General features: G+C 40.8%; 1 protein-coding gene across 1 annotated transcript; it reads left to right on the forward strand.

Moving 5' to 3' along the window:
* The first annotated feature begins 728 nt into the window (after positions 1-728).
* Positions 729-12,782, forward strand: prkaa1 (protein kinase, AMP-activated, alpha 1 catalytic subunit). The gene is made up of 9 exons (XM_049604320.1): positions 729-933; positions 3,121-3,262; positions 5,424-5,517; positions 5,843-5,987; positions 6,244-6,331; positions 6,675-6,899; positions 7,064-7,583; positions 7,736-7,862; positions 9,824-12,782. The coding sequence occupies exons 1-9, from the start codon at positions 837-839 to the stop codon at positions 10,105-10,107; spliced, it is 1,722 nt and encodes a 573-aa protein (XP_049460277.1). The 5' UTR covers positions 729-836; the 3' UTR covers positions 10,108-12,782.
* The last annotated feature ends 358 nt before the right edge of the window (positions 12,783-13,140 follow it).

Here is a 13,140-nt window from a genome sequence, read left to right on the forward strand (position 1 = left end):
GTAACACCCCAGCAACCCCCCTCTTCTGATAAGTAAAGAACAGTCCCTTAGGGTGTACATCCGGGGAACAACCAACCTATGGATTTATTTCAGAAAGCTTTGCATTTAAGACTTTTGGCACTCATTTTTCCATATGTACATATGTAAAATTAAGCCTCAGCATGTGACCACAGACTCACATTAAACTCTCTGTAAAAATATAAATGCATTAAATGCTGGATGAGGCGAGAAACTTTCTGTCAATAACCACCAGCTATAATCTAATTTTGTATGCCATGTCTTAGACAGAGATCATTAGAGGTCTTGGAGACAGAGGGAGAGACAAAGGACCATATATGGCTGTACAGTGCTGAGTAGATCCACAGTTCCCATAAAGCTTGGATCACTGTGAAGCTTTCTCTGTAAATAATTAATGTTACATTTTGTTACATTTGTTCATGTTTGGTACTGAGATTCTCTTCTGATTTTTGTCATTTTGCTACAGTTTTGGCTCACCTTTGTTTCCCGTTAATCATCCCGTGTATGTATAATTCATATTTCCTCTCTATTTACTTGGACCTCGATTTTAAAATGCCTATATAAGCTACTATACATATTTGGACACAGACAAGTTCCATCTACGTAAAATGGATATGCACACTGCGATTTAGGAGTTTACTGGGAGCATTTGAAGGCAACATATTACGTCGCCTACGCTTCCGACGAATCGCGCCGGAGCCGGGGCGCCTCCACACCCTCCGTGCTGAGCACAGCCGCTTGAGTAGAGACGCACACAGCGGAGTTCGGTCCATCTCTGCTTGCAGCTAACCGCCCCGCAGCAAGGCCACTGCGGGAAGATGGCGACGGAAAAACAGAAACATGAGGGAAGAGTTAAAATTGGACATTACATTCTCGGAGACACACTCGGAGTGGGGACGTTTGGAAAGGTTAAAGGTACGTGTGACTGTCTTGACGTTTGTGCATCCTGCCAACTGAAAGATGGTGGCTACGGGAGCTTTTAGCTTAGCTGCTAGCTTTAGCATGCTATGAAAGCTAAGTTGTCGCAACGCGAGCGATGTAGCACACTTGTTGTCCTGCTAGTTAGCTCAACTTGTTTGTGACAAACATGACGTTTTAGTGGGACGTAGCTGTGGCTGCCAGCGACAGTCACACAATGCAAGTTTTATGATATTAGCACATAGCCACACATATGTCAGTTAGTTAGCAGCGGTAGCGTTGTGAGCTAGCCGGAGAGCCACAAGTCGCTTGTCAAGACACACACCGGGAAGTAAACCCTGTGGATTGGTGATAGCGCTAGCTGGGTGCATATTCATGGAAAGCATTTTGTTAACGTGATTCCTGTCGTTTCCTCTTCGTGGTTTTAAAAACATGGTACAAGAAAGTTCTGCAGCTTCACACTACATTTGGTCTCAACTCTGCCCTCCATATGACTTGGATTTGCTGTCCTGTTGAAGAGACAGTAATGCTTTTAGATGCAAACCCGGCCAAATCTACGCCCAGTGTTGTCAGCCTAGAAGGTGGTACGATTATGTCAATACACAGCTCAGCTTGTATCAACACCTAAAATGTCTGTATGTATTTAGCCACACTTTATTTTCAGATTTGCCCCTGTTATCGACTGATGTGATAGTTAGACTGCTGAAATCTCTACTACAGGCTGCTCTCTGTTTGATCATGTAGTGCATTGTGTCTCAGGAACACATGATTAAGCTCTAATGTACCCAAATGAAGTGAACCAACCAGACTCTCTGTAAGAAAAACAGTCAGAAGAACCACAAGCTCTGTTTACAGTCAGTTAATTCCCAGTGAGTCATCTCTTTGCACTCAGTTCTTTGTTGTTCTTGCCAGAAAAAAAGACCACAGGTCACCAGGGTTTTTGCTTTGTGATTATGGTCTTGATTGCTGGAGGCTTGGTTAATAGTTCACCACCAGCATAACTGGTAAATCAACAGCAGCTGTTTACTAATTCACCAATGTAAGTATGCTGCATTCCCACCATCCATTCAGATGTTGTAGTTATTTTTCTCTGTATGGTAATCTGTTCTGGTATGTTTCATATTCGTGTTTGGTATGTTTCTCCTGCCTGCTGCTGTGGCATATCCCTGTTGAAATGTGAAATCTTTGCAGCATCAGTTATTTTCAGTTAAAATAAAGGATTACATATTTGGGTTTTGATAAATCTCTCCATTTGGGTGGGAGCACCCTTCAAAAGCCACTGACTAAACCCATCTCTAGATAAGAGCTAGTTGCTTGGAATGTTCTCGGCTTGAAGTTTTGAGTGTCGTGGTTACAGAAGTAGAAACATTGTGGTGTTTATAGATCTGCTTTTAGCTTTTAACAACACTTCACGGTATTTGATACACTTAAAGCTACTACAATGAATATTAATATATTAACAACAGATCAAATAATTACTTTTATGTAAATGGGGCTGCTTGTTGTAATTAACCCACCAAGAAACATCACTTTACTCTACAGTTTCCCTCATTTCTGCAGAGCATTTTAATTTCTTTTAGCTCAGTGTTTTGTTTTTGTGGCCCGCAACTTTACTGTTTTGGTTCACTGTCTGGTTCTCTTAGCATCATTTCCAGATGCGACAAGTAGCTGTTTCCAGCAAAATGCTTTAATAAACCCGCTGTACGCTACCTGCCCAGCACTAAAAGGCAAATGGACAAAGCGACCAGCTGGTGAACAAAGTGGAGCTTTTAGTAGCTTAACAGGAGTTCCCAGGAGTTAGGTGGGACCAGACTGGAGTTAAAGGAAAGGTGAATGACAGATGTACATTCATTAGGTGGACAGAAATGCGATTTTAAAGAAATGCTAATGTTGCTCTGTGTCTACTGGATGTGTAACTACGCAACTGTTTGCTAACATGTTTGCCATATTAGCTTTAATAGGTGGTAATGTCAGTGTTTGTTTACAGCTTAGGTCAGCTGCCCCCAAGTGGGCAAAAAATCAGTTACATTATGAGTGATTTTCTTCGTTCTTGAAAAGTAAGCATTTTAAAGATACAGTAATTTTGCATTATTCTATAATATGTCCTCTGGTAATTGTGATGTCTTTCATCTTTTATATGTCCTTAGTACAACTTAGGTAGCTCATTTTGTTTTTGTCTTGCAGTGGGCCAACATGAGCTGACCAAGCACCAAGTGGCGGTGAAGATCTTGAACAGGCAGAAGATCCGCAGTTTGGACGTGGTGGGAAAGATCCGAAGGGAGATCCAGAACCTCAAGCTTTTTAGGCATCCTCACATAATTAAACTGTAAGTCCTAGATTACACCCTGCTCACTGCTCGGTAATCCCCCTGCCGCCACATTAATGCCACCCACTGAGCTATTTCCAGGCTTTAATGGTGTGTTTTAGAATACATCCATGTGGGACGATATCTGTCTGACCCAGTCTCCCTCTCCCCGCAGTCCTCGGCTCAGTCTCAGTCTGCTTTATTGCCTGTTTTGGTTATCCGCTCCACTGACCTTTCATTTTAATATGAAAAATTGCTTTATCACCGCCTTTCATCGTGCCGCGCTGTGTGATCTCCTCTCTTTCAGTTTAGCGTTCACTAAAAGTGTATTCACTGTGTCCTCACAGAGCCCACGGGTCTGTGTTGTGCAGTTGTTATACAGCAGGAAAGAGCTGTCACCCCAAATCCAAATTTGTGCATGTGCCAAAGCAAACATACTATCTGTCCTGCTTGAGTTTATGGCACTGACTGCTGGTAATATGTTGGTGCAGATGGATACATGCGATTTTGAGTGGGTCATTGTTTAAGTTCACATGTCTTAACTTACTGTGATGCTAATCAGAGACCAGCTCAGTACACTGTTTGTGCTCTAATGCACATGTACGTCAAGCAGTGATGATAACCACTGCAAGCCTGATGTAAACAGTCCATTGGCAACAGAAAAACGCATTTGTGGCACACTGTTGCTACAAGAGTCACTGATCTAAAAATATATTTAGAAAATTGCTGTGGTTCCTTCCTACCTGGTATGTGAATGTCCACAGCAAGCAGCTTGAGCCCAAGGCTAGAGTTACTGGGTCATTAAAGTGACCATGAGGTGTGGCTAATTTCCTGAATACCAGCTCCATGTCATGCATGCACAAGAATGTAAACTCAGTGTGAGTCTTTGTCTTTATGTGTGTGTGTGTGTGTGTGTGTGTGTGTGTGTGTGTGTGTGTGTGTTTGTGAGCGAAAGATCCCATCTTTGACAGGGCACACAAACACTGGGGCAAAGTGCACAGTTTTGCCTGTCTAGTCTGAATAGTGTCGAGTGAGGACAGTGGAGCAATAAAACACAAAACAGCTATATTTGGTAAACAGGATGTTAATTGTGGCAATGAGACGAGAAGTTAGTCAACATCCGTCTTGTCTGTTGAAACTCTACTCATTTTAAATTTAGACTCATTTGTTTCTGTAGACTGTAACACAGTTAGTACTGCATTTACATTTGGACAGACATGGCAATTTTTTAATAGTGGATTAATGATGAGACAGCGTTTTACAGTCATATCTGAACACTGTGACATTGTCATTAGTACGCTGCACGCTCCAAATCGTGTGGATTCAGAACTGCAGGGGTTACATTGTGGTTTCTGTGCCGCTGTAAGAAATTTCAGTTGTGCTGTTAGCTGATTCTGCTGCTTGATATTGAATATGATAATCACAGGGAAAAATCTGGCTCATGCTCAAGCGTAACCACACAGCCAGTATAGTGTAAATAGAGGTAGGTATGATGGGTGTCAGTATGGATTCTGAGGCGCAAGAATTTCTCACTAATCCTTGGACTGAAAGGACAGGCGGTAACCAATAACACATTCTTCAGTTGCTCAATGAAGTTTACACCAACGCTGTTGCAATATTACCTATCTACAGTACTTCTAAGTATTGGTGCTGCACTTCATACTGTGTCTGCACACAACATAGATCAAACTACATATGTGCCATAGCATAGATAAAGGTATTTCACTGTGGTATTTGTAGTTAACAATATGTTTTTGATGCTTGGAAGCATTAAGTCTTTATTGTTTGAAAACTAGTCTCACAAACTAAGCATAATGGTGTTGAAACAAAGGTTTGTGAAGAATGTCACATGGCACCTTTAACATTAAGGCATGAAATATCAAGATGTAATGTTTTAGTCACATTGTTGCTTTGTCATTTGACTGAAAAGGAGCCACACCCACATCAACAGGCCAAGATAGGTTTTGTGCTTGTTTTTGTAAGACATGAAGAACACAGAGCCATTTCCTCTGGCCACTTTTGGTGTTTCTACGATATTCCACAGTGGGATAGCAAATCAGAGATTTAATAGCATGCATCCTGTTTTTTATTTGTGACAATGATGAGATAATAACCCAGAAGTGTCTCCATTTGAGTGGTGTTATATCTGACGCTCATGATTTTAACTTTGTGTTGTCTGCAGGTATCAGGTTATTAGCACCCCTACAGATATCTTCATGGTGATGGAGTATGTCTCAGGAGGCGAGCTATTTGACTACATCTGCAAAAATGGAAAGGTAATACACCGTGATGCTGGAAAATGACTTCTAATCTGTTATAAGTATGTCTCACATTTTCCTCCACTCTTTCCATCTTGCCATATGGAGCAGATGTTGTATATTTTATTATCAGTGAGTGGACAGAACACAGAAGTGCATTATGTACTTCTCAGTGTTACTGCCAGCCTTTGGTGCAGATACAGTGCAGCAACCTGTGAACCAAAAAGCGACAGCGGCTGGAAAAGATATCAAAACACACCATGAAGTGCTGCTTAGTCAGCTGTGATGTGCTAACTGAGTCACAGAGAAGATGACACCTAATGGATAATTTCTGCTTTGACAGTTGGAAGAAAAGGAGAGTCGTCGGCTGTTCCAGCAGATTATTTCTGCAGTCGACTACTGCCACAGACACATGGTGGTGCACCGAGACCTCAAGCCTGAAAATGTGCTGCTTGATGCACACATGAATGCCAAGATTGCAGACTTCGGTAAGTCTCTGACCTTAACTCAGGAGTGTTTACAAGTGACATTATTTTAACCTTAAAATTATGGACCCAATAGTGCAGGACTTTGCTAGGTAACCATGTGGAGTTTTGTGACTACTAACAGGGCTATGAAGCAATTTTTTTTTCTTATGAGTGGGCACTCCCTACTTTTTTGTACTATATGTAGAGATGCACCAATCAAATATGCCAGATCATTATTGGGGCTGATCTTATTATAATGGTATTAATTTCTGTGCAGGTTTATCAAACATGATGTCAGATGGAGAGTTCCTGCGAACAAGCTGTGGTTCTCCAAACTATGCTGCTCCTGAGGTCATCTCAGGAAGGTAAGCTGACAGTGACACAGAACTTAGAGTGACAGTTCGCTCCCAAATCAAAAATACATGTTTTTTCCTCTTACCTGTTGTGCTATTTATCAGTCTACATTGTTTTGGTGTGCCATTTTCTTTCTACTGAATTACACCCCCAGAAGGAAACTTGTATGTGGTCGAGAGCTTCGTTCTCGTGAAAGGGCGAAAAAACATAGATAGATAGATAGATAGAACTACCGATTTGGAACTGTACCTAGCATACTCTCATTATGTTGCTACAAGATGTTGCTGAATAAACATAACCTAGTAAAATGTTGCTGTCATGGTTACAGAAGTGTTTATTTTTACCTGTCCTCAGGTTATATGCTGGTCCAGAGGTAGATATCTGGAGCAGCGGGGTCATTCTCTATGCCTTGTTATGCGGAACACTTCCCTTTGATGACGACCACGTGCCAACGCTGTTTAAGAAGATCTGCGACGGGATCTTTTTCACCCCGCAGTATCTGAACCCATCAGTAATAAGCCTCCTTAAACACATGCTGCAGGTGGACCCCATGAAAAGAGCCACCATCAAAGAGATCCGGTAAGCCTGATGGAATTAATTACAAAGTCAGACTAATATTAGAACCATCTCGTCTTTTTTGTGTAGATTACAGAGCAGATTGAAGAAACAGAAAAATGTAAAACTAGTCTTATGGACAATGTGAGTGGTTTGTTATACAACAAAAATAATTTCTCCTTCCACAGAGAGGATGAGTGGTTCAAACAGGGCCTACCCAAATATTTGTTCCCCGAGGACCCCTCCTACAGCAACAACATGATTGACGACGAGGCCCTGAAGGAGGTATGTGACAAGTTTGAGTGCACAGAGGAGGAAGTCCTGGCCTGCATATACAGTCGTAACCATCAGGACCCATTGGCCGTCGCCTACCATCTCATCATTGACAATCGTCGCATCATGAGCGAAGCAAAGGATTTCTACCTGGCGTCCAGCCCTCCCGACTCTTTTCTAGATGACCAGCACTTGACCTCATCCGGTGCAGCTGTGGCCGGCATTATCAAGCCTCACCCCGAGCGCGTACCATTCCTGTTGGCGGAGACTCCTCCCAGGCCTCGCCACACACTGGATGAATTGAACCCCCAGAAGTCCAAACACCAGGGTGTTAGAAGGGCCAAGTGGCACCTGGGTATCCGAAGTCAGAGTAGACCCAATGATATCATGTCAGAAGTGTGCCGTGCCATGAAACAGCTGGATTATGAGTGGAAGGTAAGGAAGAAAAGCAGTGAAACAAAATGGGGCCACATATTAAAACAGTAACTAAAGTTGAGATTATGTTATTTAACTAAATAACAACTTGTGATATTGGAGTTCCTTTAAAGAGGTAGCTTCATATTGTCATTGTTTCATAACTCTTCCAGGTTGTGAATCCATATTATCTGCGTGTGAGAAGGAAGAATCCGATAACTGGGATGCAAACCAAGATGAGCCTTCAACTTTACCAAGTGGACAGTAGAACCTACCTCCTCGACTTCCGTAGCATAGACGGTAAGATTGAACCACACTGTTCTCACATCTTTACTAAGATGTCAGTGAAAAACAGAAAAATGATTATTATTATGTTGCATATTTCCAAAAATAATCAAAGCTTTGCTGTAAAAAAGTTGGTCATTGGTTAAACTGTTTAATAAACCTAACATTTAAAAGACAGTTAAAAAACTATATTTGTGTTGTTCTCTAATGTAAGTTGTGCCATTTAAACTAGTCTCATGCCATTTACAGTTTTGTAGAGTTTGTAACCTGTGAACACTGACAAGATATTCTGCTGAGCCCTGAATTCAGCTCCCTCTATCCTTGTGGTGTTTTCCTGGCTTCTGTCCTGTAGTGTGCTCTGTCGAAGTCTGCAGACTTCATAAATGATTGACTCAGGGTTAAGGGCTTGGGCTCTTTTTTGTGTGTCCGCACGCAGCGGTACCTCAAAGACAAATATGAGATAAGAGTGTTGTTATGAGCTGAATTAACGTAGCACAGGCATGCTGTGTAAAGGGCACGAGACTACAGTTTGGCTGTGTGCTACAGCAAAGTCAGCCACTGTGTTTATGTGTAGCTCAGGGATGTCGGTTCGTTTCATTTTGTTTTTGATACTGATAATTAACAGGTTCATTTTTAAGAAAGACAAAGGCAAAATGACATGAAATTTAAGAGGCCTTACTCGTCAGTCTGTCGTTCCATTGGCTCTGTGAGCTTTAGCGCTGCATTTCAAAGAACTATCTACTCAGGGCTTTAAAATTTTAATTCTCTAAATTCTATTGGCTTGCTGACAGACAGGCGGCCAGCTGTGTTAACATGCAGAAATGTGGTGCCCACTGCCCAACCTCTGGTCTCCACTGTTTAGCAAGCCTTAGCCACTCTGCACTGCACATCACTCGGGTTGGATGGGAGCTAGCTAGCGGCACGGGTCATTCAGCGATTACCACTGGTAACACTGTCCTGACAAGTAGTTACAGGGTGGCGTTGCTAGTGAAATTTTTTTTGTTTTAGCTGTGGAACAATGGTGGCTCCGGTGAGTAAGCGGCTTCATTATGAGCCACAAAACTCCTTTAGCACAACAAAGTTAAAAAGAGAAGTCATGGCCTCATCATGTCATGTCATATCAATGGGGTACAACACTTGTGCAGTAAAATCTGGTCTGCAGTTGCTGTAAGGCTCAATAGCTGGCGCTCTATCATACAACATGATTGATTAGTTTCAGTCAGCCTTGGGTCAGAATATTTCTGGACAAAAAATAAAGATATAGGTGAGAATTACAATTCTGACATTATTGAAAAAGTCTGTTATAAAATACCACAAACAAATGCTTTCTATATGCAAACATTATGTTTCATATTGGCCCCAATCCACTTAAGTGTACATAAAAGTTCTGTCAGGCCGCGCGCACTCAAGGCGGCTAAAAAGAGCACAACCAAAAAGCACCTGAGCAGACACCATCTCTTTATTTCCAGCACTCTCTGCTGTAACCCTCTAACATTACAGCTCCAGTTACATTGCACGTCATACAAAAACCTCGTCCAAGCCTTCATGTATTGTATAGCTGTGCCCGGAGGGTGGGCACAATGTTCCCACCACAACACTGTACCACTACCATGAGTCAGGATGGTGTTACCAGCAGTAATTGCCAAATGAGCTGTGTTGTTAGCTTGCTGCCACCCAACCAAGGTGGCGTGCTGCACAGTAAACTGAGGAGTAGCCAAATTAACCTTTGGACCTACGTGTAACAAGTCAAAACTATTCTCTGCGGTTATCCTATTAACAGTTAACTGTTGACATCCCAAATATAGCTGCAGTGTAACCGATGGCTTTAAGGAATGGAATTCTGATTGGATCTGATGTAGAAATTCAAAGCTGAATGCCCAAGCTTTTAGATGTATAAACAAAAGAAGAAAAAGAAAAGAAATAACATGTTTGTATGTGTATTTTGTGGAAAACATTTTGTGTCTTTTGTTCTTCAGATGATATGGTGGAGACAAAATCTGGAACTGCTACACCTCTCCGATCTGGGTCTGTGGGCAACTACCGCACCACTATTAAGAACGATGTGGATGGGGCAGATGCTGCAGCTTCATCTAGCACTGTGCAGCCCACAAAGACCGCAGAAGGCTCCTTAGCTTCATCGTTGACCTCATCCATCGACTCCACCGGAGGGGGGGATTCGATGACTGTCCCTCGACCAGGAAGCCACACCATCGAGTTCTTTGAGATGTGCGCAAATCTTATTAAACTACTTGCACGATAGCTTGCAAAACAATCGCTAGCCTTTTTTTCCTCTCCGAGTGTCTTTATAGCAATAAGCATGCAACCGATTCATGGCTCAGTTCATCCCGGCTGAGGATGAAGTGATTGTTCCATGGCACTGATGCAGGTTAGTGTTCCCGAAGCAGAAGGGATGTATACTGAGCTGGCAGGGAATGTAAGAGGTTATATGGAAAGATGAAAGACGAGCTACTTAATGGCTATGACAGAACAACGTTTAGGAGGGGGTTTTACGATTTCCCGATCAATTTAATAGCAAATGTCCACATCCCACCGATACATATATGCGCAAGTGATTACACTGAATATTCTGTACTGTAGCCAGTGAGCACTACTTTCCAGTACAGAGACCAAGATCAAGTTTTTGCCTGCAGAGAAGGACGCCACATGTTGAGGGTTGGGTGTTTGGGTGGCAGTCATAAAGGATGCAGGAAGCACTTTTGCACAAGTTTCTTTTATTTCCTGCTGCTCTTGTTCTCTAAGTGGGGATTAGAGAAGTGGTGCAGATGTGTCGGGGCGCTGCACTGGCTATAACAAGGGTTGTCATACCCGTCACATTCATTGGACTCTGAAGAAGTGCAATGACCCCTGTATTTCTGTCTTGTGTCAGGGACAAACGAATGCTTCATCAGATTTATGTTTGGTTTCTTTCTTTTTTTTCTTTTTTTTGTGAATCTGAGTTGTCAGAGACTAAATTTTCATGGTTTTGTCCTTGTTGTAAAAATTTGTTTGACTTTGTCTGTCCCCTACATTTTTATATATAAAGACGTGAATATATTTATCAGTGGACGGAGTGTTGGTTCTATTGGAAATGGAAATTGTTTTTTCTTTATTGCATCAAGATCTAGTGCTGGACGGTATGTATTTTTCTTTTTTTACTTTCTGGTTTTTAAATCAATATCACAGCTTTGTTTCCTTCAATCACTTATTCTGATACTTGATTGTCTTTCCAGATAAATATAGCCTGCTTTTACCATTTAAGAGGTATTTTGCCATGACGGTCAAAATCTAGAAATATATCATTTTCAGTGTCACATATTAAAATGACAAGTTGATTTTGACTTTTTTGTTGTACTTTTCTCTATTTGTTGTTTTTATTTAGACTAATGATTAGGATTTGATTATGATTACTGAGTGAAATGCCTTTACCTACATCCAATTTGTAAATGCCAATCCATCACAAGTGTATAGGCCTCAGGGCCAAATTTGAAAATGAGTAGTGGTAGCAATTACATGCAGTGCATGGACAATGACTATTGGCAGGTGAATACATCCAGAATATTGTCATTTTTGGATTTTCTTTGTTTTTATTGCCCAGACATTCCCTTTAAGGTTGACTTAGAAAAAAGTTTAAACCTGAAACAAACTTGTGAGAATGGAATTGTTATGTCCTGCTGGGTAGATCACAATTCTGTAGAAGAGACATCGCACAAGCATTAAGATCATAAATGTGTGGGTGATTTATATTTGATTTTTTTTTTTTTTAAAGTCAGACTATATTGTATACTTGCAAGCTCACAAAGTCTTAGATATGTCTTTAACCACAAGTATGATGCGCCTCCCTCCATTTCCTCTCCACAGTCTTAAAATTTTAAGTGGTGTCTGTTGTTTGGCTGCCTTATCATTATCAGTACTGTTTATCGGTTTTATGTCAGTAAACATTGGAATTCGGCGCTGGTCAGAATTATTGGCACCTTTTTGCAATTTTAGGAGTTAAAGTCCTCAAATTATTTTGCCAGTGCTGTTGATTCACAATTACTGTTAGTTAAAAAATGATACACATTATTTTAGGTGTTTGCATTCCAAAAAAAAAGAAAACTCTTAACTACAAAACATAAAATAAATGTCTGACTGTTGCCAAACTATTGTGGACCTCGGTAACTGCTACCACCTTTTAATTATGTCAGTAGGGAAAAAAGCAAACTTGAATGGTAAACCGGTTTCTTATTCATAATTGTCATTTCTGTCTTATGTCAGTTAATCCAGGTTTTCAAGAACTTTGCATGTTCTCATTGTAATGTCCGACAAAAAAAAAAAAGTTTCATTTGTGTTAAGAGGTGTTAGCAATTGCTCAAGTCTCTGTTTCCAGTGTTTCGCTCTCGACAGCTTTAAAAATCTGAAATATCGCATTTGTATAAACAATTTTACATTTCAGAGATATAACACAAAAAAAAATTGCCAAGAGTGACAATAATTGTGATTATTTTGTTTCTCTTGCTGTCCTGCGGGACAGGTTTGGACTGAAATATTTAGTTGATATTTGACCTTTTATGTCTCAGTTTTAAACTAGAGTTTAAGAAATATAGTGATCATGGTAATGAAACACACCATGGTCTTGGGATGATATTGTGAAACTAAACATTTTTAGTTTTATAGGGCAGTTGCAAGTTTTGATTACAAAACTTTTCATGAGTTTTGTAGGAAAGATGAATGTGTGAAACCGTGACCTTTTTGACAGTTTATGGAGTAGCATCCCAGTGGACTGTTAGCAGATTAATGCTGTCAGACTATCTGTTTGGACTGCTTCAAAGAAATATTGTTCTATTGTTGTTTGGTGTGTAAAGGCACCCTACCAGATTGACCAGTGTAAATCTGAATGGACAGTGTTGAAATCATTTGTATACACAACTGCCTAATAAACTGCTAAATTGCACACAATTCTGCTCCAGTTTCTCTGCATGTTTCTAGTCTTTTGACAGCGTCATGGAAAAATCACATCACATTGACTTTAAATATAGTAATTTAAGACCACAGTCATGCAGTAAAGGCAGCTAAGGAAACTGAAAACAAGGAATGTCCAATTTTAAGGAGAAAGGTTTTTGCACCCAAAAGGAAGTTTAAGTCCTGATGGTTATTTTTCTGAAATCACACTAACTTATTTAGCTATTTGGTTCATTTCAGAACAGTCTGTGCATTAGTGTGAGGGGAAAGGAATGATCATTTTGGATTAAATTTATGCCATGTAAAGATTTGTGGTGCCATCCAGTGGGCAAAATTGCATTTCAGCAACGACATT

The sequence above is a fragment of the Epinephelus fuscoguttatus genome, linkage group LG18 (assembly GCF_011397635.1).
Source record: "Epinephelus fuscoguttatus linkage group LG18, E.fuscoguttatus.final_Chr_v1".
Classification (NCBI taxonomy): domain Eukaryota; kingdom Metazoa; phylum Chordata; class Actinopteri; order Perciformes; family Serranidae; genus Epinephelus; species Epinephelus fuscoguttatus.

Excerpts from the sequence above, each read along its gene's own strand:
- prkaa1 (XM_049604320.1), top strand. The coding sequence starts at position 837 with ATGGCGACGGAAAAACAGAAACATGAGGGAAGAGTTAAAATTGGACAT. Across the intron at positions 5,988-6,243 it reads TGCCAAGATTGCAGACTTCG|GTTTATCAAACATGATGTCA; the intron begins GTAAGTCTCTGA and ends ATTTCTGTGCAG. Across the intron at positions 6,900-7,063 it reads GCCACCATCAAAGAGATCCG|AGAGGATGAGTGGTTCAAAC; the intron begins GTAAGCCTGATG and ends CTCCTTCCACAG.